This window comes from Pongo abelii, chromosome 6 (assembly GCF_028885655.2).
Source record: "Pongo abelii isolate AG06213 chromosome 6, NHGRI_mPonAbe1-v2.0_pri, whole genome shotgun sequence".
Classification (NCBI taxonomy): domain Eukaryota; kingdom Metazoa; phylum Chordata; class Mammalia; order Primates; family Hominidae; genus Pongo; species Pongo abelii.
The window spans coordinates 19,733,487-19,761,347 of record NC_071991.2 but is presented as its reverse complement, the minus strand read 5'-3'; the positions used below and the strand labels follow the sequence as shown (position 1 = coordinate 19,761,347).

The window sequence follows — 27,861 nt, the reverse complement described above, 5'->3', positions numbered from 1 at the left end:
TTTTAATATTTATGAGCTTGGATCCATGACACATTTCCTTTGGATTTCTTGCGTGGATTTCATTCTTAGAAAGCCCTTCCTCATTCAGAGATCAGATTCATCACTATTTCCGCATGGTTCTTTTATTATTTCTTTCATGTAATGCTACAGTTCATCTGAAATCTACTTTGGTAAATGGTGAGCTGTAAGAATCTAAATTGATTTATTTTCCAAAAAGCTAGGCAATTGACCCAATTGTCTTATTGTCTTAGGAATAATCCACTCACTGCCCATTGTTGTTTGATTCTTCCTTTATATTTAATCTTACTTTGATAATTTTAAAAAATTCATGCTTTTATTTTGGAGAAGAAAAGGCAAGACAGTTCAGATCTATTAATAACTACTGTTGTGTGCCAGGTAACTTTTTTTTTTTTTTTTTTAATGAGACAGAGTCTCACTCTATCGCCCAGGCTGGAGTGCAGTGGCGCGATCTCAGCTCACTGCAACTTCTGCCTATCGGGTTCAAGCGATTCTCCTGCCTCAGCCCCGAGTAGTTGGGATTACCTGCGCCAGCCACCACGCTCAGCTAGTTTTTTTATATATATCTATATAGACAGGACTTCCCCATGTTGGCCAGGCTGGTCTTGAACTCCTGACTTCAAGTGATCCACCCACCTTGGCCTCCTAAAGTGCTAGGATTACAGGCATGAGCCACGGCGCTTGGCCATGCCAGGTACCATTCTAAGAACTCCACACATCACAGCTCATTTTATCCTCCCAGGAACCCTATAGAGGAGATACTCTCCTTCCTCCCATTTTATAGATGAGGGAATGGCTGCCAAGCAGACCCACACAGCTGGTAACAGCCTACTAGGATTTGAACCCAGCAGGCTGGCTCTAGTCTTCATGTATCCCTAACCGCCCTAGAGACTGCCCTTGCAAGACGTGAGCATCCCATTCCAAATTCCAGCTCAGGAGGGTCACCACTCTACACCCTGATGACTTAACCTGTGGTTGATTTATTTTCTATAAAAGGCAGCAGGCAAAGAATAGGAAAATCCACAGTTGTAGAAAAATGTAAATACTCTTAAGTCAAAGGGATTCTTCTTAGCTTTAACCTGGTAGTCACAGGGAGTCCCAGGAAAGAAAACCCGATTGCGGAGCTGATGGGGTGTCTCAGCCAAATTGAGAGCACCTGGCTCCCTGCTCCTTGGCCTGACTGTGTGTCACCGATTCCATCTCAAACAGGCATCACAAGGGAGAATGAGGTGGATGCATGAGTGTTTCTATACGAAGATGTTCTCAGCAATGGTACTTGTGATATTTAAAATTGGAAATGACACCAGTGTCTATGTTCTCAAGCAAAGCCCAGCTTACACAAAAAGTGGAACCACGTGCGGCCATTAATTACTGACAAAAAATATTTCATGATACACTTATATATCCTCCATATTATTGAGTAAAATTTCAAATTATTAGGCATTGTGAACGGAATGGTTTTAGTAAAAAAAATACATGGGTATATACACACACACACACACACATATACACACACATGCACACACACACACACAAACACACACACAGTCCAGAGGCCCATATATCAAAGTGTACACGTTATCTCTGGTATCCAGATCCCCACGTCCAATCTTGGCTTCATGACTTATATGCTCTGTGACCTTAGGTAAGTTAGATAATTTCTCTAAGTTGCAGTTTTCTTATCAAGAAAACAGAAATAATGCTAATCTCTCATAAGGTGAAGGTGAAATTAATTTGTATGCAAAAAGCAGTTAGAATGGTGTCCAGTACTTCAAAAGCACTCAAATATTCATCCCTAGTATTATTATTTTCAAAATGTTCTCAAATGCATATTGATGGTATTTGTAATAACAGAAAAATCGCTTTGCTTTCTGGTTTAGAAAGGTGATATGATCACACCATAGACAATCTGAGAATATTTCCTCCTTTCTTTGATAAGTGATTCCAGCCCACAGCACAGAGCAATGGAGGACTCCAATCCTCCTGCTTCTCTTTACATCCAAACTTCCTGCTCAATATCTCCATTTACAGGTCCCAGAGGACCTCAAAGTCAAAATTTCCCAAACAGGATTCATTATCTGCTACATATCTCAGGCAAAGAAGACTATCATAGTCTTTTATCCATAGTCCACTGTAACATTCATCACATTTGTTCCCTACCCCAACCCCCCGGCTAGAGAGAATCTTGCTATCAGGGCCAGCACCTCCAAAAACCACTCATTGAATGAATGAATGAGCAACTCCATTTCTCCCCAGCGAAGCAACCCACAGCATATTGAACAGCATTCCAAGCCAAAAGCATGCACGGTCTGAATTACCTCCCCGTAAGCAACGGTATTATTGTATCTTCTCATTTCTGGGTAAACATGGTCCAGGTACCACTGGAAATTCTTACACTTTAAACTTTTCCTTAATGCTCTTCTTTCGGAGACATCACCAATGTCAATTCCCGGATTCTGAAAGGAGAGAGAAGCCAAGGGGTGTTAGTGACTATGGAGCTCTGGCCAGAGTGGGGCACAGGTGGAGTCACTTTCAGGGAAACCTTCACATAGAAGATCTTAAGCCTGGGCTAGGCACGGTGGCTCACGCCTGTAATCCCAGCACTTTGGGAGGTGGAGGTGGGTGAATCACGAGGTCAGGAGTTCGAGACCAGCCTGGCCAAGACGGTGAAACCCCCGTCTCTACTAAAAATACAAAAAATTAGCGGGGCATGGTGGTGGGCACCTGTAATCTCAGCTACTCAGGAGGCTGAGGCACGAGAATCACTTAAACCCAGGAGGTGGAGGTTGCAGTGAGCCGAGATCATGCCACTGCACTCCAGCCCAGGTGACAGTGAGAGGCTCTGTCTCAAAAAAAAAAAAAAAGATCTTAAGCCTCGTATGCTTATTCAGAAGGGTGTTTGTTTTTGCTTTTGTTTTTTGAGTCAGAGTCTCAGTCTATCACCCAGGCTGGAATGCAGTGGCACGATCTCATCTCACTGCAACCTTGGCCTCCCGGGTTCAAGCGATTCTCCTGCCTCAGCCTCCCCAGTAGCTGGGATTCCAGGCTCGCATCACCATGCCTGAATAATTTTTATATTTAGAGATGGGGTTTCATCATGTGGGTCTCATCATGTTGGTCAGGCTGGTCTCAAACTCCTGACCTCAAGTGATCAGCCAGCCTCGGCCTCCCAGAGAGCTGAGATTACAGGTGTGAGCCGCTGCACCCGGCCAGAAAGGTGGTTTAAGGAGACCTATTTGATTCATCCAGACCCAGGCCAGGGAATCCTCCTTCCTGAGCAAAATCAGGAACCTGCAGCAATAAAGGTCCCAGACAAGTCAACCATCCTTATAATTGCTGTGCAAATGGATTTCTGGGACACGCTGATGTTGACGACCTACATTCTCAGTTTCTTCTCTTCCGCATTTCCTTAGTAACTATCAGAGACAATTATTAGAGGAATTATTTGATTAGGACAAGAAAATAAATGCCTACAACCACCTCCTGTCTTTCTTTCCTATACCTGCAAAATTTCTCCTTTTGTTGGCTCTTTGCGAAATTCATTATATGCAGAAGTGAAAATAATTTTCCATTGCAAAGCTTGTAATGATATTCTAATGAATAATTCACTCTGCTTTTACAGAAATGAACCTGTAATGGCTGCTGTGTGCTGACAGGGAAAATAAAGTATCTGAAATATGACTCCGCAGACTCAGCTGCAAGATGGCCAGGAATTAGCAGAGACAGGGTGCACTGGGGGGCCTGGGAGAAGACTTCAAATTATGTCATTAAGATCACTTCGGCAGTCAAACAATGATTTTAAAGGGAAATCCCTTTAAATGTCAAACTTATTCAACCTCAAAGACAACCCTGAGCAGTAACCTTTAACTATTTGTTTTAATATATTATTTAGCATGATTCATGAAATGGTCTTTTTTTTTTTTTTTGAGATGGTGTCTGGCCCTTGTTGCCCAGGCTGGAGTGCAATGGTGCGATCTCAGCTCACTGCAACCTCTGCCTCCCAGGTTCAAGCGATTCTCCTGCTTCAGCCTCCAGAGTAGCTGGAATTAAAGGCATGCACCACCTCGCCCAGCTAATTTTGCATTTTTAGTGGAGACAGGGTTTCTCCATGTTGGTCAGGCTGGTCTCGAACTCCCGACCTCACGTGATCTGCCCGCCTCGGCCTCCCAAAGTGCTGGGATTACAGGCGTGAGCTAATGGTCATTTTTTAAAAGCCTAGTAGGTTACCACTGGCATTTGGGACCAGAGATTGTCTGCAGTCGTGGACAAAGCACTTGGCTATACTCAAAAGACTTGAGTTATTTGTAACTCTAAGTCACACCACCATTCCAGGTCAAAACTTGAGGCCAGGTGCAGTGGCTCACGCCTGTAATCCCAGCAATTTGGGAAGCTGAGGCGGGAGGATTGCTTGAGCCAAAGAGTTCTAGACCAGCCTGGGCAACCTGGCAAAACCTCGTCTCTACAAAAAATACAGAAGTTAGACAGGTAGGGGGCACACGCCTGTGGTCCCAGTCACTCAGGAGGCTGAGGTGGGAGCACGGCTTGAACCTGGGAGATGGAGGTTACAGGGAACCAAGATCGTACCACTACACTCCAGTCTAGGTGACAGAGTGAGATCCTATCTCAAAAAAAAAAAAAAAAATTCCCCTTTACAAAACAGGAATAATAATAATACCTATTTCAGTATTTCACAAGGCTGGGGTGAGGTTTTGTATGAGGACCTGAACTGACATCCCTGCCCATGTGCTTTGTGTGGGACCTTGAACGAGCCCCTTTTAGCTTCTCATAGCTTCAATTCCTTCATCTGTAAAATGAACATCATAATACAAACTAGCATTTATCAAGCTAGCATCATATCAAACTAGCATTTATGGAACTCTTAATATTTGCTAAGCTCTGTTCTCAGCCTTATTTTATCTTCACGGGAGTCCTATCAGGTAAATTTTAATAATCCATGTTTATAGATGAGGAAACTGAGGCAGACAGTTCTTATGTCATGAGGTTGTTATGAGAATTAAATAAGATATTACAAATAACGACTTACTAGGTACCTGGGACATAGTAAGTGCTCAACGAATGTTACCTATCTTTACATAATAGTAACAATGGCTAAAAGCACTTATTGCTTAACAGCTAAAAAGTGCTAAGTGTCCAGAAGGCGTTTTTTAATTCTTGAGAATGTATTTCAAAACTTATAACAACATTGAATAAATTCTTCACTTTTATCTTCTTGACCCACAAATCTGGCACATATTCAACCGTATTTCTTCTGTTCTGGGCTCTAGCCTCCTGACACATAGGGGCTGCCATCTCTCAATGGGCACCACTCCAGGTGATTTTCCAGCATGGCTCAGACACCTATGGGTGCTCTGGCTGAGGAGATAAACTGAGCTGTGGCTGAGGGTGCAGGTTACCCTGCTGTGCAGCATAGGACGAACAATGCACTCTGTGCCAGGTGCTACTCTCAGCATGCCACATGTATAAATTCATTTAGTTCTTACAATCACCCCAAGAAGGAGAATCTGCTATTATCCTCACTTTACAGCTGAGGAAAACAAGGTACAGTCGACCCTTTATACCCACGGTTTCCGCATCCATCAGTTCAACCAACTGCAGACTGAAAATATTTTTTAAAAGCCCAGTAAGAACAATACAACAATAAAAAAATACAAATAAAGCATAAGAATTATTTACACAGCATTTACATTGTAATATCTATAAGTAATCTAGAGATGATTCAGCCCTTAAAAAAATAAATTAACAGTATTTGCAACGACCTGGATGAGATTCGAGAGTATTATTCTAATGGAAAACCAAACATTGTATGTTTTCACTGATATGTGGGAGCTAAGCTATGAGGACGCAAAGGTGTAAGAATGATACAATGGACTTTGGGGACTTCAGGGGAAAAGTGGGAGGGGGGCGAGGGATAAAAGACAACAAATATGGTGCAGTGTATACTGATCGGGTGATGGGTGCACCAGGATCTCACAAATCACCACTAAAGAACTTACTCATGTAACCAAATACCACCTGTACCCCGATAACTAATGGAAAAATAAAATTAAAAAAAACTTCGTGCTGCCATAAAAAAAATTTATATAAATATTTATATTATATATTTTATAATATATATTTTATATATTTTTTATAATATATTTTTATATATTATATAAATATATATTTTATAAGTATATATACACACACAGGAGGTTATACTTAGGTTATGTGCAAACACTACACCATTTTGTATCAGGGACTTGAGCATCTGTGAGTTTTGCTATCCACAGGGAATCCTGGAATGAATCCCCTGTGGATACCAAGGGATGAATGGTACAGAGAAGATGAGTGGATTTGGTCAAGATCTCCTGACTCATAAATGATAGAGCTGGGATTCAAACCACGCTAATGTACAACTACTGCATGACACTCCTGTGGGGCTGCAGTAACACGGAAATTTCCTTGGGCCATCTTCTGAGCAGAATGCAGAGGAGAGCTGAACAGCTAGGGGATTTGGCATAGAGTAAAGGCATATGATACGGGGCAGCTGGAGCTCCATGGGAAGTCACACACTGGCAGGATGAAGGGTCTGCTGCCAAATATCTGGGCAAGAACTTTCTGAACGTAGCATATGATCAGGAGCAGGGCAACCAGATTAACATAACAAGACTGGGATAACAACACACTAAGACCCTTCTAATCTCTGTAAGTGGATTTAAAGAGTTTTCCATTGTGCTAGCCCTGGAGTTAGGCAGGAGTTCTAAAGCTGAGACATCTGTGAACCCCTTTGAAATGGATTCATAATTTTTCTAAGCATGAGCATTTTCTGGGGAGGAACGATTGGTTTATTAAATAAATAGTGACCAAACAGTAAGGATCACTGTTCTGGGGTGGTGGGGGAAGGCTGGTGATCCCTACCTCCAGCGGCAGGTTCCACGCTATGTACACATGAGACTTGTAATCATCCATCCAGACCTCAGCAACGCGAAGAGCATTCCTCTTGGTGTAGAAGCCAATGTTGCTATTATATGGCTTCTTCTTCCGCTCAATGTGGGCCACCCGTGAGCAAGGAAGGACCTCCATGCTGCCCCCACAGAGCCATACCTAGGGGTACAAAGATTTCATCAGCCTGAAAAAGAAATTCCCAGAGGCTATGCCCCCTCCCCAAGCCCAAAAGCAATGGTTCAGCTGACTTTGCATAAACGTAAAATACATTTTAATACATAACGCCAATGAGAGGTTGTGCATGGTGGTTCATGCCTGTAATCCCAGCACTTTAGGAGGCCGAGCTGGGCAGATCACTTGAGGTCAGGAGTTGGAGACCAGCCTGGCTAACATGGTGAAACCTCGTCTCTACTAAAGATAGAAAAGTTAGCCGGGCATGACGGCGCATGCCTATAATCCAGCTACTCGGGAGGCTGAAGCACAAGAATCACTTGAACCCGGGAGGTGGAGGTTGCAGTGAGCTGAGATAGTGCCACTTCACTCCAGCCTGGGTGACAGGGCAAAACTTTGTTTCTAAAGAAATAAATAAATAACAAATAATGCCAATGAGGGTTCAAGGTTGGTTTGTTACTGCAGCATGGTCTAACCTAACCCGACTAAAACATATAAAAAAGAGGCTTGGGAGAATTCTTACAGAAACAACAGCTCAGGATATAAAATCCACCTCTAGGTAAGAAAGGCCCATAAACTTAAGCTGGCCATGGCAACACATGAGTTTTCTTATGTTCTCAATAATGCACAATTGACATCCCTGAAGGCTGCCTTTCCCACCTGGCTGAAGCTGTGCCTTGCCAATGTAGAATGGAAAATTCATACTAAGAAACAGATCTTCTCTATTCATATCAGCACAAGCTGTATATAATAATCTAGTTCTGTGTTATGTTTTGTTTTATTTTGTTTTGAGACAGGGTCTCTCTCTATCACCCAGACTGGAGTGCAGTGGTGCGATCACAGCTCACTATAACTTTGAACTCCTGGCTTCAAGTGATCCTCCTGCCTAAGCCTTCCAAGTAGCTGGGACTACAGGTATGTGCCTCCATGCCCAGTTAATTTTTAAATTTTTTTGTAGAGATGAGGTCTCACTGTGTTGCCCAGGCTGGTCTCATACTCCTGGCCTCAAGCGATTCTTCCACCTCGGCCTCCCAAAGTGTTGGTATTACAAGCATGCGCCACTACTCCCAGCCTAGCTCTACACTGTTAATATGCTCTACTTTGGAGTCCTATGGGTACAGATGCCAAGCCTTCTGGAAGCATCCACTCCAATGCCATCATGAGCAGTTGTCGCTTGCTATTACTGAACTATTCAGAAGGAAAGCTGCAATGATGGCTGCCTTTGAGGGATGCAAAAGCCCAAGGATGTGGGACTTCTCATCCCTCTGCATGGGGATGGCAGGCACCTAGGCCGTAAGGCCCTGCTCCAAAAGGAAAGCTGGACCATCCAACTTCTCTTGGTCCAGGTGGGAAAATAAAAAAAAAAACAACCACCTTATTGTAAAAGAAAATTAATTTATGGAAATGAAGTTCCTAGTACCAGTGGAAAAAAAGGAAAATGACAGAAAAGTTTCAGGAACCTGTGAGGCTGTTCTGCTGTGAAGACACTGTATGCTCTGCATAAGTGACAGTTTTTGCAGGTGAGCTGACTCAGGTAGGCTCATTCCAAGATGGGTTACTTCAAGCCATTCCACTTTTAGTCTCCAAGTAACCACCACAGCAAGAATACTGGGACACTCTTGAGTGTCTGCATACCCCCTTCTTGACTTTGGTTGACTGAATTTGGTGGCAAAATTTGTTTGTGTGTGTATGATGTTCTGTTTCTATTTCCCAACTTTGGTTATACCACAGGGAAATGATACAGATAGAAAATTCTCCCATAAGCAAGAATCCTCACTTTGCTTGCTTCTTCCAGGAGGAATTGTGGGCTAAGTGGTTAGTAGAGAATAGATGTTCCAGACTGCTTTGATCTGGGACTGGACAGCCAGATGCCCTCAGATGTTAGGTTAGACCCAGCTGCTGGCCATGGAAGGAAGTCAAGGAGGCCAAATGTTGGCAAAGGGCCTGGGAATAGAGACACGAAGCTGTGTCTTAGAGAGTAAAACAAGGCAGCTGAATTTCAAGGGATGGACAATATATAAAGAATCAGGGTCTCACAATGATGTTGCAAGACTCAGGGAATGAATGAAAAGATGTGCCATGTTTAAGGATTGGAAGAATTAACATTGTCAAGATGGTAATACACCCAAAATTGATCTAAAAATTCAACACAATCCCTATAAAAATCCCAGCTGGATTCCTTGTGGAAATTAACAAGCAGATCCTAAAGTTCATAAGGAAAAACAAGGGACCTCAAATAGCTAAAACAACCTTGAAAAGAACAAACTGGGAGGACTTCACTCCCCAATTTCAAAATTTAATACAAAGCTACTATAGTCAAGACGGTGTGGTATTGGCATAAGGACAGACATACAGATCAATGGAATAGAACTGAAAGTCCAGAAATAAACTCTCACACTTATGGTCAACTAACTTTCAATAAGAGTGTCAAGACAATTCCGTGGGATAAGGAATAATATCTTCAACAAATTGTGCTGGGACAACATGCAAAAGAACGGATATGGCTCCTACCTCACACCATATAAAAAATTAACTCAAAATGGATCAATGACCTAAACGTAAGAGCTAAAACTATAAAACTCTTAGAAGAAAACCTAAGAGTAAAAATTCATAACCTTGGATTAAGCAAATGTCCAACAATTGATTAATACATAAACAGAATGTAACATATCCATATGATGGGATATCATTTGGGAAGAAAGTGAAATGTCGATACATGTTACAACATGGATGAACCTGGAAAGCATGCTAAGCAAAATAAGCAAATCGCAAGGGATACACATTCTATGACTTCATTTATATGAAATGTCTGGCAAATAAACTGATGGTTGCTTGGGAGGTGGTGGGCGGGGGGCTGGAGGAAGGTAGAGTGACTGCTAATGGGTTTGCGGTTTCTTTTTAGAGTGATGAAAACATTCTAATATTGATTGTGGTGAACTTTGCACAGCTCAAACATACTGAAAAAACCATTGAGTGGCACACTTTAAATGGACAAATTGTAATGGTATGTGAATATATCTACAAAGTCGTTATAAAAATAGATAGATGATAGATAGATGATAGATAGATAGATAGATAGATAGATAGATAGATAGATAGATAAACAGAGAGATGGAGGAAAGCAGATTTGGGCGTGAATCTCAGTTTCGGGAGGCTCAGGAGGATGGATGGAAGCAAAGCAGAACTCTTCAAGGACTTAGCAGGGATGACAGACACAGGCGCATAAGAGACCTTAGCCAAAGCCTGAAACCCAGTCATAAGAACACAGGTGCCAAGTGGGAACAGAACCCACGAGCCAGTCTGACTTGGCATCGTGTCCTCCACCTTGGCATCCCGACCTTGGTCTGGATGGCTTTCACGCCTGGGGTGCAGCCAAACTCCCAAGAGGGTTCAAGTGGACGTAGCTGTTAGGAGTGGAGGTGAGAGGATGGAGGAGCCAGATGTTGGCTGTGTTAGCCCTGTGTTGGACACCAAGCCTTTTAAACAAGGGGAGGGAGATGGTGTAACAGACAGGTGGCAGGAAGCTCAGCACATCTGTCCCATGTGGCAGAGACATGGGCTTCCTGTCCTGGGCTCTGTGGTGTGGATATCAGCCAGCACACTCAGTGTGCATTGACCCAAAGTCCCTCAGCTCTCCCTGTAGAGTCTGGGGAGGACTCAGAGGCTCCTGGACTAGCAGATGTCTTGAAGGTATGCCCTGCTGTGGGGTCCAGCAAGCCCAGGGTGAATTGCCAGGGTCAGTGCCTGCCCAGGAATCCTGCTGCTGGCCTGGATGCCCACAACATTGCCATCACCGGGCATGCATTGTGGTCGTCATCCTGCCTGCCTCAGCCTAAGTCTGCACTTCAGCTCATCACCTCCAGTGACTCAGACTGGATTTTAAATCCTAAACATGAACTGTCATTAGCGGCACCTCTCGTGTGAGACAGAAAACGAGGGCTCCTCTTGCTCATCTCTCTTCTACTCTCCACTTTCATAGACCCCTCCCCTTAGAAAGGCAAGTATACCCGCTCTGCCTGCTCCAAACCCCAGGACCAGTCCAGTAATGACAGAAAGCACCAAACACCAACTCCCTCATCAGCTTATCACAGATGAGGAAACTGAGGGTCAAAGAGGTGGAGAAAGTGGTTCATAACCCCACAGTCAGTAAGGGGATGAGTCAGAACCACACCCCTGACCACATGCTACAGCAGCAGACACTGGCCCCTCCTGCCCAGGGAGAGCTGACCTATAGCTGTAGACCCCTTGGCTCCTCTTCAGCCACAGCCCTGTCCCTCACTCTGGGTGCCTGGTTGGTGCCTCTGACCTGCATTGTAACCACAGTGAGCAGGGGAAACAGTGAGGACAGAGCTGGGCATATGGATATAGGCAGAGGAAGCTCCGTGGATCTGCAGTGGCACCAATGACACCCTAGGGTCAGAGGTCAAAGCCTGCTGCTGCACAGATCCAAGTGGCAGCATGGCTGTGCAAGGGAGGCTGGAAGATGCCTGGGAGACAAATGATTCTTCAGGCCTCAGGCTCTGCTCTGTGTTGGCTGGGGGTGATCACCAGCAGAGCTCATGGGCTGGCTCTAAGCGAGGATGAGCTGATGTGAAGTCTGCCAGTGGTTAAGCAACCAGGCCTACATAGCAGATGGAAAGAAATGCAAGAAAGTGGACTGAAGGCTTTTGAGCCTTAGCAATAAACCAACAGTCCAGCTAAGTCCCCTATGGAGGGGTATTCCCGGAAGGAGTGATATTCCACCTTTGGCCTCTGAGTCCACCCAAGAGGTCTGGAAGCAAAAGGGGCACCCTCTAAAGGGAGCCATCCAGTTTATGTTTCTACCACACGTAAGACCCAGCTATGAGTATCCCAAGTACTGGTCCCAAGAAAGGGTCCTGCGGATCTATTCTCTACATCAGTGTTTACCAGCCCACATGGTGAGTTCCTAGGCAGGCTGAAGAATGAAGAGAAATGCATGGAAAGGTAGGAACGAGACTCTGATTGGCTTGTCTCTGATGCCAAGAGCAGAGGGAAGTGCCCAAATGGAAAGCGCCCCAGGCTGTGGCTCCTCACACAGTGGAGGGAGGAGGCCTTCCAGATGAGTTGGAATGGGCCAGGAGGAGGGCACGCTCCAAGCTCTGGGACCAGTCCTGGAGGCAAAGAACCCACCGCAGGGTTCTTGGTGACCCTTTGCTAGGGAAGTGGGGAAGTGGCCCTGCTTAAATGGATATGGGCCTCCAGGAGGTGTGGTGACTCCAGAAACAGACGCTCATCCATTAATTTATTTATTCATCAAAAAATGATCCATTCAGGGCCTACTGGGCTGGGCAGGGGTATGAAATGAGAGGTGCTAGCAGACAAGGTCCTTGCTGTCATGAAGTGGATAATCTAGCAAGGGAAATGCATTAATCAAAGAATCACAGGCAGAAATGCACCATCACAAAGGGAGCTTTTCCATGAGGGAAAACAACACAGGGCTAAAAATCTAGCATGTAACACGGGGATGTGGCCAGTGGGCTCAGAGAAAGCATCCCCCAGGAAAGGATACTAAGGTGAAGTCTGAAGGGCTAAGCTGAGCTGAGTAGAGGAAGTGGGCAACAGTCCCAAGCCCAGAGGCAGCCAGCACAGTTGCAATGACCTTGTGAAGGAGAGAGCAGGGTGTGCTGGACTGTATTCAAAGATGGCAGCAACGATTCCACCCACGCTCGTTGGCAATGTGACTTTTTTGCTCTTCCTATAAAAAGGCTGAACCTGTTTCCCCTCTCCTTGAATCTGGGCTGATGTTATGACTTGCACTGATTAACAGAATGCAGAAGTGACGTCTCACACAACCCAGGACTAGACCTCAGAGACTTTGTGGCTTGCGCTTTCTTCCTCTTGGAATTCTGAGCCCGTCAGGCTGTAAGGAAGCTAAGGATAAAAGACAATGGAGCAATAGAGGCCCAGCTATTCCAGACATCATGGCTGAAGACCAAGGCATGGGAGTGAGGCCATGTGAGACCGTACACCCCCAAGACAATCCATCAGTGGAATGCCAGTGCATGCGTGAGCACAGCCAGTGCCATGTGGAGCAGAAGAACCACCTGGCTGACCACAGCCCAAACTTCCAAACTTCAGAATCTTAATCAAATCAATTGTTATTTAGGCCACTAAATTTGGGCTTACACAGCAATAGATAAGTAATACACAGAGGATATTCAAAGAGCTGAAAGAATAGCCATGTGGCTGGAACGTAGAAAATGGATTCAGAAAATAGGGCTGGAAGAGAGGAGAGTAGTGGAAAACATTGGAGAGGTAGGCAGGGTCCACACCAGGCAATGACCTGGAGGTCATGTTAAAAAGAAATTGATCTTTGTTGTAAATGAGAAGCCACTGAAGGATTTGGGTTTGAAAAGATCACTCTTGCTGAACTGTGGGGAAAAAACTGGCAGCATGAAGAGGGGAGATGGAGAAAACAAGAATGCCTTGCTATTTTGCAGGGAAGAAGAGCTGATAGCTTTAGTGACAGCAACAAAATAGAGATGTAGATAGGTTTGAGGGATTTTTTTTTTTTTTTTGAGACAGAGTCTTGCTCTGTCACCCAGGCTGGAGGGCAGTGGCATGATCTTGGCTCACTGCAACTTCCGCCTCCCAGATTCAAACAATTTTCCTGCCTCAGCCTCCCAAGTAGTTGGGATGACAGGCGTGTGCCACTGTGGCCGGCTAATTGTATTTTTAGTAGAGATGGGGTTTTGCCATGTTGGCCAGACTGGTCTTGAACTCCTGACCTTAAGTGATCCACCCGCCTCAGCCTCCCAAAGTGCTGGGATTACAGGTGTGAGCCACCGCACCTGGCCGAGGGATTTTTAATAGGCAAAATCATCAACAATAGATTGGATATGGCTTGGAAGGAGAAGGAGGGTTATGAATGACCCCTAGCTTTCTTACTTAGCCACTGGATATACTGAAGCTTCACTCACTGGGGCAAAAAGCCTGCCCTAACCTACCCAGGCCTCTGGAATATGGGAGGGATGAGGCAAAAGAAATCATCACAAGACTCTGGGGGCTGGGAAGTCTCAGGCAGGACACACTGTTCTGCTTCTTGACAGTTGATGGTCCTGGAAGAAGAGACACTATGGGAGATGAATATCAATGGGTGGGATTGATTTTCATCATTTTGGAGTCTTCAGTGGCACGTTGGTTTAGTTACATCTTTTGATACATGTTTCATTCATACATTCAACTTTATCATTTACTAAATACTTTCACTAGGCCCAGCGCAGTGGCATATGACTGGAATCCCAGCAATTTGGGAGGCTGAGGCAGGAGGATTCCTTGAGGCCAGGAGTTCAAGACCAGCCTGGGCAACATGGCGAGACCAGCCTCTACAAAAGAAAATTAAACAATTAGCCAGGTGTGGTGGCACATGGCGGTGGTCTCATCTACTCAGGAGGCTGAGACAGGAGGATCACTTGAGCCCATGAATTCAAGGCTGTGGTGAGCTATGATGATGCCACCGCACTCCAGCCTGGATGACAGAGCAAGACCCTGTCAATCAATCCATCTCATCCATCCATCCGTCCATCCATCCATCCATCCATAAAATGAAATAAAATTACAAACACCTGGATCCCACCTCAGCCCTATAAATCACATTCCCCAGCGATGAAGCTGAGGCACCTGGGTGCATGTAAAAAGGCCCCCCATTGGATTGAGATGTGTAGCCACATTTGAGAGCCACCAGCTTAGAAGGCTTCTAATATCGTTTCCAGGGTTGTGATCTGATGACTCAATTTTACAGAAGCTGAAAAAGCTGAAAGAATTTAAGCAAGGGCTGTGCTCTGCCACAGCCTGGACAGCTGGATAGTAGCTTCAGGGACCCCGGAAGAGCCACAGGCAACAAATGAGGATGCAGGGTGCCAGGTACTGTCCAGGCCACCTGCTCCCCTGGGCACCAGTCACCGAGGAGCCCAGGCAGCCAGGGAAGGAAGAGGAGGCCAAGCCATCAAAGCCAACATGACTGGTTCATTTGTATTCACTATTCTCATAGGCTATGGGCTCCAAACATTTTTGATGTTTAAAAATGTAAAGCATACGTTCTCCAATATGTTTACTTGATTCATTTTTCAGTACATGCACATACTACTATGCTAATATATTTTACACATGAAAAATTTATAGATATGTAGAAATCCAAAAATGACATTAGAATATGAGTGCTAATATATTCCTCTTGTCCCTCTAATGGTCCACATCATCTTGTGTACCCCACTTTGGAATCTACTGCCCTAACAGTGAGGGGGCTGTTCTCACCTCATGTCATAGAATTCTAATATTCAAGGTCTGGTCTTGTCCTGTGACTTTTAGAGGCCAGGAGTCTCTCAAAAGCAGCAGGAAGTATCATTCAGGCATAAGTAGGTTTGGAGCCAAAATATTCTGGTGAGAGTTTTCAATTGTGTCATTAAATTGAGAACAGTGGGCACCTTGATTATGTGAAAGCCACTTTTCCAGGGATCTTCAAGGCACTAACAACGGCAGCTCTCTCTTGAAAGAGCTTGCATGCTATTATTGCAGGTGGCCCGGAGCGGAAAGACAGTGTGTTCTCTCTCCCCACGACCCCCGTCACTCAAATTGAGCAAGGAAGCTACATATACCAGAAAGAAACCCAGGCACCATCCTCACCACTTCCTCCCTAGGCGCCAGCCAATCCATCACCAAGTCCTGCAGATGATGCCTCTTCACTACAGCTCAACTGCATCCACTTCCTTTCACATCCACTATGACCACCAGATCATTTTCTCCTCCCTCATCACCTTGGTGCAAGCTACGACCATCTCCCACCTGGACCACAGCCACCACTTCCGAATCCAACTCCATTCAGTCTGACCTCCACTCAGCAGCCAGGGTGGAACTGATCATTCCACGGCCCTGCAAACTTCGATGGCTCCCACCGACCACTCTGAAAATAAATCCTCAATCTTTGTGTGGTCTTCAAAGCCTCCCCCCGCAGCCTCATCTCTGCAGCTCCCCTCAACCCCATGATGTTTCCTTTTATCCTTCCCTGTGCCCCATTCCTGCCCGGGACACTCCTCCCCCATCTGCCTAGTTAACTCCTAATCAAACTTTGGCTTTCAGCTCCATCAGTGCTTACTCAAGGAAGCCCCAGATAAAAACAGAGTTCCCTATAACATGCTAGCATAGCCCTTATCACAGTTGTAATTTTATGATCCTGCCAGCATGTGGGCGTGCAAAAAAAATTACTTTCTCCCTTCTTTACTAGGCTGTTACCTCAATGAGGACAGAACTGTGTCATCCTGTGTTCCTACTGCCCAGCACTGTGCCTGGAACATAAGTAAGTACCCAATGAGTTCTGAGTTCTTAATCAATGAGTGAATGTGTGCATACATTAATGAATGGAGAGGGGCTGGAGGGAGTAGGCAGGGAAATTGTCTGCAGAGGGGGCCTAGGAGGTGGGAAAAGAGGAACAAATTAAAGAAAGGAAAAGGAAATAGACTAGAAGATATAATATGCCAGGTAGAGAAAGTTAAAGTCGGTCAATCAAGGGCCCTTATAGAACTCAACATGAGCTAGATTTGAGTCTCTTCCTAAACGCTCTTCCCACAAACCCAGAACCACCCTGATGCTTCTAAGAATGCTGTTTCCTGGCACCCTTTCTGGTGCAAATCCACCCTACAGTATGTCAACATCAGCCAGCCCAGCCCACCCTGGAATCAGTGGGGAGATGTTCTCTAGCATTAGCTGAGATAGACCCAAGAAAGATCAATCATTTTACTCTCTAGTGGGGAAAGGCCACTGGCTCCATTTCTCCCAGAAGTCAGGCACATGCATTCTTCCTCCGGAAACTATTTTCTCCTCTGTAAATGACAGGGGGCTATCTCTGAGGTTTCTTTCAGCTCTGGCATCTTGAGAGACCATGGCCCAGTCTGCAGAACTATGGCCTCTGCTAACAGAAAACAGGAGACCGCAGAGGCTGCCTATCCCGGTGTTGACTTTCTTGAGGAATCATCTGGAGACTGCCAGGAATTCCCCAACTAATGAATTTAGGAATGTATTCTAGATCATGGAAGACACACTTCCCGATCAGATCTGAACTACTGCTGGGTATATCAATACTTCTTTTAATTTGTCCAAAATTCCCTTCCAGGTAGCAGAAAGTTTTTTGAATCTTTTTGATTCTTTTTCTAAGAGAGACAAGATCTCACTCTGTCTCCCAGGCTGGAGTGCAGTGGCATGACTGTAGCTCACGGTAACCTCAAACTCCTGGGCTCAAGCACTCCTCCTGCCCCAGCCTCCTGAGTAGCTGGGACCACAGCTGAACACCACTACGTCTAATTTTTAAATATTTTGTAGGCTGGGCACAGTGGCTCACGCCTGTAATCCCAGCAGCACTTTGGGAGGCTGAGGCGGGCAGATCACCTGAGGTCAGAAGTTTGAGACCAGCCTGGCCAACATAGTGAAACTCCTTCGCTACTAAAAATACAAAAAACTAGCTGGGCGTGGTGGCAGGTGCCTGTAATCCCAGCTACTCGGGAGGCTGAGGCAGAGGAATCGCTCGAACCCAGGAGGTAGAGGTTGCAGTGAGCCGAGATCGTGCCACTGCATTCTAGTCTGGGCGACAAGCAATACTCCATCTCAAAATAAAATAATGAAATAAAATAAAATAAAATATAATATAAAACCCTCCCTGTGAAAGCCTGTGATCTATTTTCAGAAGCTTTCTTCCTGAAAGCATATGCACATAGATACCTGAAGTTAAAGGAGATTTCACCACTGTCTCTTAATGTAACAGTGAAACAACAAGAAACTAACATAACTAGTACATTTTTGTTTAAGGGAAATTTACCCATTGTTGCACGCAGGTTAGGACAATTTGAGAGCACTGATATAAAATGCAAAGCAGCAATCATATAGTTTTGAAACGAACTCTGGGATTACAGGGGAAGTAGGTACACCACTATGTTTTGTTAAAGGTTAACGGGAGCATTGGGATCTAACCAAGGACGAAGAAGTTCCCAACCACTTAGGACTCTTGCTGGTGCCCAGATTATCTGCCGTCCTCAGTCGCTTCTTGAGTCCACCCTCTACACACAGTTTCCCCATATCCCTCTCCCATAAAACCCACCAGCTGGCTGGGCGCAGTGGCTCATGCCTGTAATCCCAGCACTTTCGGTCGCCGATCATGAGGTTGGAGGTGGGCGGATCATGAGGACAGGAGATCGAGACCATCCTGGCTAACATGGTGAAACCCCGTCTCTACTAAAAATACAAAACATTAGCTGGGCGTGGTGGCAGGTGCTTGTAATCCCAGCTACTCAGAAGGCTGAGGCGGGAGAATAGCTTGAACTCAGGAATGAGCCTAGATTGTGCCATCGCACTTCAGCCTGGGCGACAGAGCCAGATTCCATTTCAAAAAAATAAATAAATAAATAAGATAACATCTTAGCATACGTTCCTGAGTTGTTTTTCAGAAACTCAGACCCCACTCAATGGATTTGCTGGCAGGTAGACTCTCAGATAAGGGGGAACTGAGGACTGAATTCTGACCACAGTGCTTGGTTCTAAATTTCTTCCCAAGGGGTCTGGAGGAGGTCATGTCCATGAGGGAGCACTAACATTCTTTTCTGCTGACCTCAAATTTTTAGACAAAGCTTTGCCTCCTGGAGCAATCGCAAATCAGAAAATCTTTGACTCCACCTTAGACCTTTGGGCCCTGCTTCAAGATGTCCTACTTTTTGTCTGTGTGTGGTGGCTCACACTTGTAATCCCAGCACTTTGGGAGGCCAAGGCGGGTGGATCACCTGAGGTCAGGAGTTCGAGACCAGCCTGGCCAACATGGTGAAACCCTGTCTCTACTAAAAATACAAAAAATTAGCCAGGTGTGGTGGCACATGCCTATAGTCCCAGCTACTTGTGAGGTGAGGCAGGAGAATTGCTTGAACCTGGGAGGCGGAGGTTGCAGTAAGCTGAGATTACACCACTGCACTGCAGCCTGGGCAACAAGGAGAAAGTCTGTCTTAAAAAAAAAAAAAGTCCTACTTTTTTAGGTCAAAACAATGTATAGCTTCCATGTGTTGATTTCTGACTTTGCCTATAACCTCTGCCTCTCTGCCTTTAAAAACTCTTACCTAGGGTCAGGTGTGTTGGCTCATGCCTGTAATCCCAGCACCTTGGGAGGCCAAGGCAGGTGGATCACGAAGTCAAGAAATCGAGACCATCCTGGCCAACATGGTAAAACCCCATCTCTACTAAAAATACAAAAATTAGCTGGGTGTGGTGGCGGGTGCCTGTAGTCTCAGCTACTCGGGAGGCTGAGGCAGAAGAATTGCTTGAACCCGGGAAGCAGAGGTTGCAGTGAGCCGAGACTGTGCCACTGCACTTCAGCCTGGCAACAGAGCGAGACTCTGTGAAAAAACAAAAACAAAACCAAACAAACAAAAACCCTTCCCTACAAGCCATCAGGGAGTTCAGTCAGGTCTTAAGCATGAGCTGCCCGATTCTCCTTGCTGGGCGCCCTGCAATAACCGCCTCACTTTCTCTCGCTGCAATTGCAATGTCAGTGTTTGGGTTTGCTGAACCAGACGGGCGAGCTATGGCGGGTTCTGTAACATAGAGAGTGATGTTCCACCACCTCTGGAGCATGTCTCTCTGACGTCTTCCTTCCTACTGACAGGAATTCTTCTTTTTATCAAAAGGAAGTCACTTAGGAAGCTATTTAAATCCATTTACATTGTTAAAAGCAACACTGGAGGAAATTTAACGCATAAATTACGTAAATAACACCATCTGGTAATCCAAGCGCAGGCAAATTTTAGCCCTTTGTCTGATTCTAAACAACACAGGTTTCTGGCAAAGAGAATATTTTAATTTGTTATTCACATCCTACCAATCATTTTCGGGCCTTTCTGGTAACCTTCTTCCCAGAGGAGCAAGCTACTCCTCCTGAAAATCGGGAGAATTTTTCTCAGTGTTTCTCTCTGCCATGCTGGAGATGGTGAGCTGACTTCTCCCAGTTTAAATGAACATTCTCTTTCACTAAATCGGACGGTTGCGTAATGGCTTTCCTCCTAAAGTCCTTTTAAAAAATTCAGTTTCAATCTTCTGCTTTATTTATGACTGCTTCTCAGAAATGGGATCGACAAATACGGACCTCAAGACATATCTCAATTTAAGTACCGCGGTGGTAAGAACTTGTAAATGACTTGCATTGACTGGCAAGAGGAATTAAGATGAAGTGTGGTGTGATGAGCAGTTCAGAGAAGTCAAGAAATGCAGATTGAAAGCAGCTTGATCTATAGAGCCCAGAAGTAGGGCTGGGAGGACTTTTTTCTTTTCTTTTGATTTTTATTGCTGTTACTATGTACTGAAAAGAATAATATTGGTTTATTTTCACCATTTTAAAATTCAACCCAGGCTGGGCACGGTGGCTAATGCCTGTAATCCCAATGCTTTGGGAGGCTGAGCTGGGGGGTAGTGCTTGAGGCCTGGAGTTCAAGACCAGCCTGGACAACCAGCCATAAGAAAACATTTAAAAATTAGCTGGGCATGGATGCGCATGCTTGTAGCCACAGCAACTCAGGTGGTTGAGGTAGGAGGATCACTTGAACCCCGGGGATTGAGGCTGCAGTGAGCTATGATGGTGCTACTGCACTCCAGCCTGGGCAACAGAGTAAGGACCTGTCTCTAAAGACATAAAAATAATAATTAATAAAAAGAAAACAAAATCCATCCCAGTCTTATGACCTAGCCTGATAGATAGCTTCTGACTGTCATAGAGGATCAGGGCTTTGATGTTAGAAAATTGGCTAAAAGGCTGGGTGCAGTGGCTCACGCCTATAATCCCAGCACTTTTGGGAGGCTGAGGCAGGTGGATCATGAGGTCAAGAGATGGAGACCATCCTGGCCAACATGGTGAAACCCCGTGTCTACTAAAAATACAAAAAATTAGCTGGGTGTGGTGGCATACACCTGTAGTCCCAGCTACCCAGGAGTCTGAGGCAGGAGAATTGCTTGAACCTGGGAGGCAGAGGTTGCAGTGAGCCGAGATCGCACCACTGTACACTCGCCTGGTGACAGAGCGAGACTCCGTCTCAAAAAAAAGGCTAAAAAGTAGCCTGGATCAGGCATGTCTAGGTTGGCTTTGTCCTGTTCTCCCCACCTCCCTTCCTTTTTTTTTTTTTTTGTTTTTTTGTGCTCCCATCCCTTCCTCTCCTCTCCTGCATTCCCTCTTCCCTACCACCCACTACTTCACATCTACTAGCTTTCACTCTATTTCTGTCCTCCCGACTCTGACAGTTCAAACATGGATCCATCAGTCCTTTACAACAGCTTCAACTAAGTAAGTATTAAGCATTTTATTGTTCTTGGTATTCCCAGCACCCAGCCTGATGCCTTTAACTTCTAACAATTTACCTTCCTTAGTTATTCAATCCAGTGCCATCTACATGTTTACTAAGAGCTCCAAGCTAAATGCTGCCAGGGATATAAAGATAATTTAGACACGGATGTCACTGCCAGGCTCATAGCCTTTATTCTTTCCTCAGAGCTTAAAATTAGAATGCTAGGAAAGTATTGAAAATGACTTTAGAACCTTTGGTGTAGAAGCTGGCAGAGTGGGAGGGTGAAAACACTGTATTCACTCCCCTATCCATGCATGTCCTCCATCCTTCTACTGTCATTTCTTTGCATTTTGCCTGGGATTAAAGGAGTTGGTAGGGCACAATTATAGATAAACTATGTTTAACTATAAAAGAGTAGTGAATTATATTTAATTCTGTGTCTTCAACACCAAAGGGCCAGAGCTTTCAGACTGCATACAGTGATCTGAAGAGGACAGGTCTGTCCACATCCTTTAAAGAGCATAATTGGGCCAGGCACCTGTAATCCCATAATTGGGCTCACACCTGTAATCCCAGCACTTTGGGAGGCCAGGAGTTTGAGACCAGCCTAAGCAACATGACAAAACCTCATCTCTACTAAAATAGAAAAATTAGCTGGGTGTGGTGTTGCATGCCCATAGTCCCAGCTACTCAGAAGGCTGAAGCAGGAGAATCACTTGAACCCAGAAGGTGGAAGTTGCAGTGAAGAGAGATCATGCCACTGTGCTCCAGCCTGGGCGACAGAGTGAGTGAGACTCCATCTCAAAATAAATAAATAGCATGACTGATGTCATATGGCCCAAAAGGCCAGCAAAGCTTGTGATCACTCTCTCTGGCACTCAGATTCCCTAAATGAACTCAACTTGGTAAAGGCAAAATAAAAGGCATTCCCAATTACTGGTCCCATAAGTCTGCAGAAAGGACAGTGGTACTGGGTTGTCTAGAGTTTGGGGCTAGGACTTGGGAGAAGCCAGTACTGCTCAGCCGGCATGGCTCTGCCATACTAAACTGCACATCTGCACATTGGCCACCATCTAATATGGACTTCCTGTTCTTTATGATGCAGCCAGCCAGGCATGCCTGAGATACCCCTTGGAAAGAACCTTGACTGGCAACTTCCTGAACTCTTCTCTATTACTCAGGAGATGCCAGAAGGAGGCTGAAATTGCCCTCGCAGTGTTAACGAGAATTACAAGCCAGGCTTTAGGCAGAATTATGGTTAGACATTGATCAGGGTACACAGGTGCACTTTAACCCACTTCCCTGCAGTTGCTAACTATTCAAGAGTCACGTAGCACACTGACTACCTGCTCCCTCATTGTTCCTATAGATAAAATCTCTAACACTGGACCTTTTAACCCAATAATTGCTTAAGGTGTGTGTGTGTGTGTGTGTGTGTGTGTGCACACGTGTGTTTGTGTTTAATCCTGAATTCCAGCAGAATGGCTAACCAATCTGAAGACCCCCACCAAGGAACTGACTCAGGACAGGCATACAGTTTCTTCATCTTCCTGTCCCAGGACTTCATCCTCTTGCTTCTCAACCAATCGGGAATCCCCACACTTTAGCCAATCACCCATCCTCTTAAAAACCCCTTGAAAACTCCATCCCAAACCTTTTGAGGAGGCAGATTTTAGGTTTCCTCCCATCTCTTCATTTGGCTGACCAATGATCTTTCTCTGCTGCAACTCCTGCTGTTTTGGTGTATTGGTGTGTTATGGCACAATGGAAAATTGAACCTGGTGGTCCTAAAAAATGGCCCATGAGATGTGAGAATCCCTCACTCAAGGTCACATAGCTTGGATCTGGTGCGTAAACATGAGGTCTGGGCCAGGACAGAGCTCTCAACTGTGGGCAGAGCTTGAGAAGCACCTTGCAGCAAGCCACCAAGCCCAAGGGCCTGAGATTAGGACTCAAGGTCAGGGCAGGTGGGCTGGCAAATGGAGGGAGATCCAGTGGTGACAGCTGGATAATGGGGGCAGAACCACCCCTGCAGATGGGAGGAAGAGGATGAAGAGGACCCTAAAAGACATCACCCAGAACTGGGCACCAATGTGGGGCCCATAAGGCTTCATGCTTTCCACAAACCCTTTTGTTATTTCATTGTATGGCATGACATTACAGAAAGATAGTCCTGGAGTCTCAGCACTGGGTTCAAATCCTGGCTCTTGGTTAAGTTTAAATCAAAGTCATTGCCAATTACTACTGAGTTGCCCACAATTTGAGGCTAAGTCTCATGGCTGCCTAGCTACTTTTATGTCTGATCTTCAGTTTCCTTAGCTGTAAAATGCAGCTGAGGGCCAGGCTTGGTGGCTTATGCTTGTAATCCCAGTGTTTTGGGAGGCTGAGGCAGGAGGATCACTTGAGACCAAGAGTTCAAGACCAGTGTGGGCAACATAGCAAGATCCCATCTCTATGAAAAATAAATAAATAAAAATTATTTTTAACTTAAAAAAGGAGTGGGCCAAGCATAGTGGCTCATGCCTGTCATTCCAGCACTTTGGGAGGCCAAGGTAGGAGGATCACTTGAGGCCAGGGGTTTAAGACCAGCCTGGGCAACATAACAAGTCCCCGTCTCTACACAAATCTTTTTAAAAACGTTAGCCGGGCATGGTGGCGTGCACCTGTAGTCCCAGCTACTCAGGAGGCTGACGCGGGAGAATTGTTTGATTCCAGGAGTTCCAGGCTGCCATGAGCTGTGATTGAGCCACTGTACTCCAGCCTGGGCAACAGAGTGAGACTTTGTCTCTTTAAAAAAAAAAAAAAAAGTAGCTCATGACAGCAGCTGATCTGAGGGTTGTTGTGAGGGTAACATGAGATAATGTATGGAACACTCATTAACATGATAGTAAATGCTGAGAAAAACCAAAGTAGTTATTATTTACTAGCCACGAGAATAGCTGTGTAGCTGTGAAGTGAGCTGTTTCCTAAGTGGTAGCGGTGCCACCACCTCTGTGTGGGCCCATGGGAGGGGCAGGTTGGAGATAATGACTGTGAGGACCCAGAGGAAGTGAGGAAGTGGTAGCTGCTGATGTTGGCACAGGGGTTACAGGCTCACTGTGTGTCCCTCTGTCCACATTTTGTTTTTCCCTGTTGCACAGCCTGCAATGGGTGTGGGCTGTTGGTGGGCCAGGCCACTTCCTGCCCTGCCTGGCTGTGAGGACTCTCTTGTTCTCCCACTAGACGGGCCCCCCAGACACCTGGACTGCAGCCCGGCCTAAGTGGCTGGAAGCAGAGCAAGCTGAAGGATTTCCTTGAGTGGAACTGCTGTCAGGTGGTGTCAGTGGGTTCACAGAGGCTTGGAGAATGTGTATGATTACTGGGCACTGCTCAGAGGTCCATGGGGATGTGCTCATGGCCACAGACATCCCTGGGAACAGTGGACAGAGCACGGACTCCAGCAGACAGAGGCAATGGTAGAGGTAAGAGGCTCGCAGAAAACAGAGCCATGGGCTTCCAGGGCCTCTGCCTGAAAGCCAGCCTGCTCAGTGCCAGTAGTTAGGGTTGCTGGGGCTTGAAAATGGAGGGTATCAACAGAGGACAGGAGTTGTCACTCACACTCCTCTCCAGTTCCTGTAGGAGCAGGAGGAACTGGGCAGGCTCTCAGGCCTCCAACTTGTCTCCCCATCCCTGTTGTTGTTTAAAAATAGCAGATTTGGGCTGGGCATGGTAGCTCACGCCTCAGGTCCCAGTGATTTGGGAGGCTGAGGCAGGCAGATCACTTGAAGTCAGGAGTTTGAGACCAGCCTGGCCAACATGGTGAAATCCCATCTCTACTAAAAATACAAAAAAAAAAAAAAAAAAAAAAAGCCGGGCACAGTGGTTGGCACCTGTAATCTCAGTACTTGGGAGGCTGAGGCAGGAGAATCACTTGAACCTGGGAGGCGGAGGTTGCAGTCAGCCAAGATCGCGCCACTGCACTCCAGCCTGGGTAACAGAGCGAGACTCTGTCTCAAAAAATAAAATAAAATAAATAAATAAAAATAGCAAAATTGGGCCGGGTATGGTGGCTCAAGCCTGTAATCTCAGCACTTTGGGAGGCTGAGGTGGGTGGATCACGAGGTCAGGAGATCAAGACCATCCTGGCTAACACGGTGAAACCCCGTCTCTACTAAAAATACAAAAAATTAGCTGGGTGTGGTGGCGGGCACCTGTAGTCCCAGCTACTCGGGAGGCTGAGGCAGGAAAATGGCATGAACCTGGGAGGCAGAACTTGCAGTGAGCCGAGATTGCGCCACTGCACTCCAGCCTGGGTGACAGAGCGAGATTCCATCTCCAAAAAAAAAAAAAAAAAAAAAAAGCAAACTTGGATGTCCCTTTTGGGATCAAGCCACCAAACATACTGTCTGTGGCAGGAGGTAACTCATAAAGAAGCATGGTCCAAGCGTAGGAGGGTTTCAGCCTCTCACTTGCTTTTGTTACAGCCAAGATGAGGGGTCTGACCTATGTGATTCGTCTGTGAACTTATGCATGCAGGAACTACATCTGATAAACTAACATGCACTCCATTCTCAGGCTTGGCAAAGAGAAAAGAGAGTGAGAAAATGGCTATAAATTAAATTTAAACAGAGTGAATCCACTTTCCATTCTACTCATGAGATAGAAACACGTTGAGTCCCAGAGGAAGGTGGTGGCCTGTGGCTGGGGCTGCTGGTGCTCCAGGAACAGCCCTGGTCCTGCCATGCTGAGCTGGGTTATCCTTTGCTTACTTCAACATAGAATGTTCTCAGAACCCTTCTTGGAGCTCCATCCCATCCTTTTCTTTTTGCATAAATTGCAAATAAAATCAACTAATTTTTTAAAAGTGTGGGACTAGCTGCTGGGTTAGAAGCTATGGAAGTCAGGAAATCCAGGGTTTCTGAAATTGGTGTTAAAATGTCAGTAAGGTTAGGGGCAGAAATACTGTTCTCTGTTCCAGGATGGTGTATCAGAGCCTAGGAACTTGGGGGCAAAATGCCAAGTCTAGTCATGGACTGATGGAACCTGGGGAGGGAGGTGGCCTTAGGGGAGGAGATATTGCCACATCAGAAGATCAGACATTCCAGGACATGGTGCCAGTCAGTGCTGCTGGTGATACCAGATAATTTAAAGCCAGGGAAAGACAAATACAGTTCCCATTTCACTTAGGACTAGGCACAAAATGACATTCACAAGCATGACATGACCCGTCTATGTGAAACTGGGCCTGCAGGCTTGATATTTGCCAATTGGTAAATTACTCCACCAGCTGACTTCACAACTGAAGTCAGGTTTTTTCCTCTTCAGGTTTTTAAATGTAAACATTAGGGCTTTGATCAGGAGAGGATCCTAGAAGTGGAGGAGGTACTTATACACTGAAGAAATGACAAATCTCAGTCCCTTTTATTGAATGGAAACTTCTATTTTGTTCCCCAGAACGGAAAGCCAGTGATAGTCTTCTTGGGCCTATAACCATCTGTAATAGTCCATTTTCACACTGCTATAAAGATACTACCCAAGACTGGGTAATTTATAAAGGAAAGAAATTTAAGTGACTCACAGTTCTGCACGGCTGGGGAAGCCTCAGGAAACTTACAATCATGGTGGAAAGGGAAGCAGGCACTTCTTCACAAGGCAGCAGGAGAGAGAGAGGGTGTGTAGGAGGAACTGTCAAACACTTATAAAACCATCAGATCTTGTGAGAACTCACTCACTATCACAAGAACAACATGTGGGAAACCGGCCCCATGATCCAATCACCTCACACCAGGTCCCTCCCATGACATGTGGGTATTACAATTTGAGATGAAATTTGAGTGGCAACATAGAACTGAACCGTATCACCATCCGTGGACAGACCTAATCCACTTATGATAACACCTGGAAAAAGTTGGTGTCAGCTTTGGCACCTGCTAATTCTTACAGGCAAAGGCCAGAAGCCTCCTGAGTACACCCAGTCCAGCCTTTTCTGCAGCCAGGTGTGGCTGTAAGATTTGTTCTCAATAGTAAATGTGGGTCTAAGTAAAGCACAGCCCTGCCATGGTTGAAAAGCCAGTGTGCGTTCTCCATCCTCTTTTTTCCCACTGCATGGAGACCTTGGAAGCCACCTGTTGATGATGGAAGAGCTACAGTGTTAAAGAGGCTAAAGTCACTGAATGACCACCAGGAAGGCTACCTGCCAACCATGGAACATATTTTTACCACACTAAGCCACTGAGATTTGGAGGTTTGCTTGTTCCAGGAGTGACTTGCCCCCAGCACTCTTCATCTACTATTTTGACTTGTAATGTGTAGAATTTTATTTACTTTATTATTATTACTATTATTATTTAGAGACAGGGTCTCTGCTCTGTCACCCAGGCTGGAGAGCAGGGGCACAATCCTAGCTCACTGCAGCCTTGAACTCCTGGGC

At 45.6% G+C, this 27,861-nt stretch overlaps 1 protein-coding gene across 1 annotated transcript in view; it reads right to left on the bottom strand.

The window, feature by feature from the left end:
* The window catches only part of GALNT17 (polypeptide N-acetylgalactosaminyltransferase 17), a 591,258-nt gene that overhangs the window by 41,914 nt on the left and 521,483 nt on the right, over positions 1–27,861 (bottom strand). Inside the window, exons 7-8 of the mRNA XM_054559161.2 lie at positions 6,937–7,122; positions 2,337–2,474 (exon numbers count right to left, since the gene is read on the bottom strand). Coding sequence (XP_054415136.1) covers positions 2,337–2,474; positions 6,937–7,122 — 324 coding nt within the window. The remainder of the gene's footprint in view (positions 1–2,336; positions 2,475–6,936; positions 7,123–27,861) is intronic.